Source organism: Squalius cephalus (assembly GCF_949319135.1).
Source record: "Squalius cephalus genome assembly, chromosome: 8".
Lineage (NCBI taxonomy): Eukaryota > Metazoa > Chordata > Actinopteri > Cypriniformes > Leuciscidae > Squalius > Squalius cephalus.
The window spans coordinates 46,588,631-46,593,348 of record NC_137129.1 but is presented as its reverse complement, the minus strand read 5'-3'; the positions used below and the strand labels follow the sequence as shown (position 1 = coordinate 46,593,348).

Sequence of the window (4,718 nt, the reverse complement as noted above, 5' to 3'; positions counted from 1 at the left end):
GAGACAGACAGACAGATATATAAAGAGATAGATAGACAGACAGACAGATATACAGAGAGACAGACAGACAGACAGATATATAGATAGATAGATAGATAGACAGACAGACAGACAGATATATAAAGAGATAGATAGACAGACAGACAGATATACAGAGAGACAGACAGACAGATAGATAGATAGATAGATAGATAGATAGATAGATAGATAGATAGATAGATAGATAGATAGATAGATAGATAGATAGATAGATAGACAGACAGATATACAGAGAGATAGATAGATAGACAGACAGACAGACAGATATACAGAGAGATAGACAGGTGATTGAGGTGAATGAGGGCGGGATCTGTCTTGTCTCGCGGGAGGGGTTTCATTGCTCGTGTGTTCCGGCTCATTCTCAGGTCTGAAACTGTAACTGTGAGTGTGTGTGAGTGTGTGTTAAAAGTGCAACTGAAGCTCATGAAGAATCAGTCAAGAAGATGAGCGGAGAAGAGTCAGGCGTTCCTCAGGATCTGCTGGGTAAAACACTTCAGTCTCCCACATTTGACTTACTCTCTGTGTGTGTGTGTGTGTGTGTGTGCGCGCGTGCACGCGACTGCACTGCTTAAACTCGCGTTTGTGCTCATTTACACTGGAAAAGTATAAAGAGACTTTCATAGCGCTTTATAATTATTAAGGTATGTTAGCTGTGGGAGGGGCCAGCTCTGACTCCGCCCACACCTGACGCTGGCGCGAGCGGCGTGACGCGGCGTGACGCGACAAACGCACAAGAGCCCGTTATAATAATCAGTCATCGACACTGGATCGACAGAAATCATGGTTTAGTCAATCTTAACTATGACACAAAAAGTAGGAATGGTGAGATTAAGTCAAAATTGTGACAAACTCGAAATGATGACTGCAATTCTGACTTTTAATGTCATAATTTTGACTTCTTGTGTTATAATTATGTCATAATTTCTACTTCATCTCATAATGTCTGCTTTTTATGTCCCAGTTACGACATGAAAGGGTCAGGGTAAGGGTCAGGGTCATGACTGTGGTGACAGGCCTGTACAGTGTTCATCTGTTGATTTCATTTAGAGATCATCTTCGTCTCAGATGTTTCTCCTAATATCCTGAATAAATCTAGACACATGAGTCAGTAGTTGTGAATATAGAGCTATACAGGAGCAGTCTGATGAGAAATGTGATTGTTCTGGGACTCGACACACGTCATGAGAAGATGCAGCACTTAATTAATCAGTTATTTTCTTCTATGAATAATATTAATATTTCAGAGAGATTCTGTTCACATGTGTGTTTCTACTTACTTAACCTCTCAAAACCTGTGTGTGTGTGTGTGTGTGTGTGTGTGTGTGTAGAGAGCGTTCAGGAGGCCGTCGGGCAGCAGGTCAAGCTATGTTTGGTTCAGAAGGTCAACCTGGAGGTCAAAGGTGACAAACTGGACAGCAGAATCCTGGTGAGTGAAGTGTGTTTCACTGAACGTGATATTAATGATCCTATAAACAGATTTCATAAAGCCATGAACCAAACCAGCCAGCTTCAAAGAGAATCATAATGTCACAAACTTTGATTTGAAGCAAAAAAGTATTTGAAAATCAGACAAAAATACAAAGGTAGAAGACAGTGAACTGAACAGCTTTACTGAGGGAAAGAACTACAATCCTACGAAGCATTGCAAACACCATTAAAAACATTGGAGAAATATAAAACTGCAAAGTTTATTGAAAAATATGCATATATATTCAGATATTTCAGTGTTTTGAGAGTGTAGGATGACGGATTCGATAGAGATCTTTTGTCAAGTTTTGCTTGTTTCGACTCTCTGATTGGTGGACTTTTCTGAATGGCATTATGGGTAATGTAGTTTTTCACCAGGAATTCCTCTGTTAAACAGTTATTTTAAGAAACAGTGAAATAACACAGCTCACCGCTCACCGCAGGGCTGACTGTAAAGGTTTATCGGTAAAAGTCTAGTCAATTTCCATTTAAATGGAGTTTTTACTTCTGGAACTGACTCTCTGTTGGGATTTCGGATCTCACAACTGTGAAGAAAGTCTGATCTGAGAGATGACAGTGCAGGACGGCTCCTGTGTTGGAGAAGCTCCTCACTGTAGAACTCTGCTGTGTTTACACATTCTTACCCTCACTCTCCTGCCCTGACATGACGGAGATCTGATCCTCTGGGCATGAACACACACGAACACACACACATACAAACTCACACACTCACACACACTCAGTCACACACACACACACACACACACACACACTCACACACACACACACTCACACTCACACACACACACTCACTCACTCAGTCATACACACACACACACACACACACTCACACTCACACTCACACTCACACACACACACACACACACACACTCACACTCACACTCACACACACACACTCACTCACTCAGTCATACACACACACACACACACACACACACACACACACACACACACACACACACACACACACACACACACACACACACACACACACACACACACACACACTTTACATTCCAGGAGCCTCCACAGGTTTAGCAATAGCCTCAGTGCTGTGATTCAGTGTTTGCAGTGATAATGAGCGTCTCGGTGGAGCAGATGTGTGTGTTGCAGTCACTATTCTCACTTCTGCTCTGTAAGTGAATGTGTGTGTGATCGGTCACGACTCTGCTGTTTACAGGATGTCACTCCGCCGCAGCTTTTACTGTTCGCAAGCGCTCCCACTCGAGCCTGCGTGAATGAATGGACCACAGTGAACAGCTCACACTGTTATATATCACACACTCCGTCACGTCTGAGCACTGATCTGAGAGCTGTGGTGATATATCACACACTCCGTCACGTCTGAGCCGAGACGAGCTGAAACACTGATCTGAGAGCTGTGATGAAACAGAAGAAGACTGGTGTGGCTCTGTGCGGATAAATATATGATTATCATTCTGCTCTTAAACATTCACTGCTACAGAAATAACCAGTTTAGATGACAGATCTCAAGCTGAAGAGTTTCTGCAGTTTTAAGGGGTGGTTCGGAGTAAAATCAGCCTAGGGTCCTTTGCACCATGAGCTCGAGCTGAACACAGAAGCCTCTCTGTGAAGCCCCCCCCCCCCCCCCCACCCGAAGCCTTTTCCCCTTGGTCGAACATTATTAAAGTTAGAGCTTATTTAGAGAGATCAGCCGGATGGCTTAGTGCAGGCGCTAATGGATCCTATGATGGATCTGGTAAATTACCAGAAAATAATGAATTCTGTTTTACATACATTATATTTTTTTAATAGTATGCATTAAACTGTATGTTAATAATCAATTCTGAACACATGATTAGAACTTATTGATTGTGTTTCATATATTTCATTGGAGTGACTCACGTTCTTCTTCTCTGGTTTCACCACAGGCTCTCGCTCCTCATCGAGTGTTTCTGCTGAGCACACGAGTGCCTGCTAAAGTGAGTGTGAGTGTGTGAGTGTGAGTGTGTGTGTGTGTGTGTGTGTGTGTGTGTGTGTGTGTGTGTTGAAGTGCTCTGACTCTGTGTTTCGTGTCTTCAGGTCGATCAGTCCTTCAGTGTCTTTGACATTCAGAGCATCAACAGTGTCAAACAGAAGCAGGTGAACATCATCACAATCACCATCACCTATACTGCCAAATATGTGTAAACACACAATGATTATTCAGTGGGGAGAACAAGTATTTGATACACTGCCGATTTTGCAGGTTTTCCCACTTACAAAGCATGTAGAAGTCTGTAATTTTTATCATAGGTACTCTTCAACTATGAGTGACGGAATCTAAAACAAAAATCCAGAAAATCACATTGTATGATTTTTAAGTAATTAATTTGCATTTTATTGCATGACATAAGTATTTGATACATCAGAAAAGCAGAACTTAATATTTGGTACAGAAACCTTTGTTTGCAATTACAGAGATCATACGTTTCCTGTAGCTCTTGACCAGGTTTGCACACACTGCAGGGATTCTGGCCCACTCCTCCATACAGACCTTCTCCAGATCCTTCAGGTTTCGGGGCTGTCGCTGGGCAATACGAACTTTCAGCTCCCTCCAAAGATTTTCTATTGGGTTCAGGTCTGGAGACTGGCTAGGCCACTCCAGGACCTTGAGATGCTTCTTACGGAGCCACTCCTTAGTTGCCCTGGCTGTGTGTTTCGGGTCATTGTCATGCTGGAAGACCCAGTCACGACCCATCTTCAATGCTCTTACATGGCCCCATCCATCCTCCCCTCAATACGGTGCAGTCGTCCTGTCCCCTTTGCAGAAAAGCATCGCCAAAGAATGATGTTTCCACCTCCATGCTTCACGGTTGGGATGGTGTTCTTGGGGTTGTACTCATCCTTCTTCTTCCTCCAAACACCGCGAGTGGAGTTTAGACCAAAAAGCTCTATTTCTGTCTCATCAGACCACATGACCTTCTCCCATTCCTCCTCTGGGTCATCCAGATGGTCACTGTCAAACTTCAGACGGGCCTGGACATGCGCTGGCTTGAGCAGGGGGACCTTGTGTGCGCTGCAGGATTTTAATCCATGACGGCGTAGTGTGTTACAAATGGTTTTCTTTGAGACTGTGGTCCCAGCTCTCTTCAGGTCATTGACCAGGTCCTGCCGTGTAGTTCTGGGCTGATCCCTCACCTTCCTCATGATCATTGATACCCCACGAGGTGAGATCTTGCATGGTGCCC

The 4,718-nt window shown here is 43.6% G+C and overlaps 1 protein-coding gene across 2 annotated transcripts in view; it reads left to right on the top strand.

Moving 5' to 3' along the window:
• Positions 1-385: 385 nt before the first annotated feature.
• The window catches only part of carmil1 (capping protein regulator and myosin 1 linker 1), a 37,429-nt gene continuing 33,096 nt past the window's right edge, over positions 386-4,718 (top strand). For both annotated transcript variants that reach the window (XM_079878010.1, XM_079878009.1), the window contains exons 1-4: positions 386-522; positions 1,368-1,465; positions 3,420-3,470; positions 3,571-3,630. In XM_079878010.1, the coding sequence (XP_079734136.1) occupies positions 483-522; positions 1,368-1,465; positions 3,420-3,470; positions 3,571-3,630 (249 nt within the window). In that variant the 5' untranslated portion in view covers positions 386-482. The remainder of the gene's footprint in view (positions 523-1,367; positions 1,466-3,419; positions 3,471-3,570; positions 3,631-4,718) is intronic.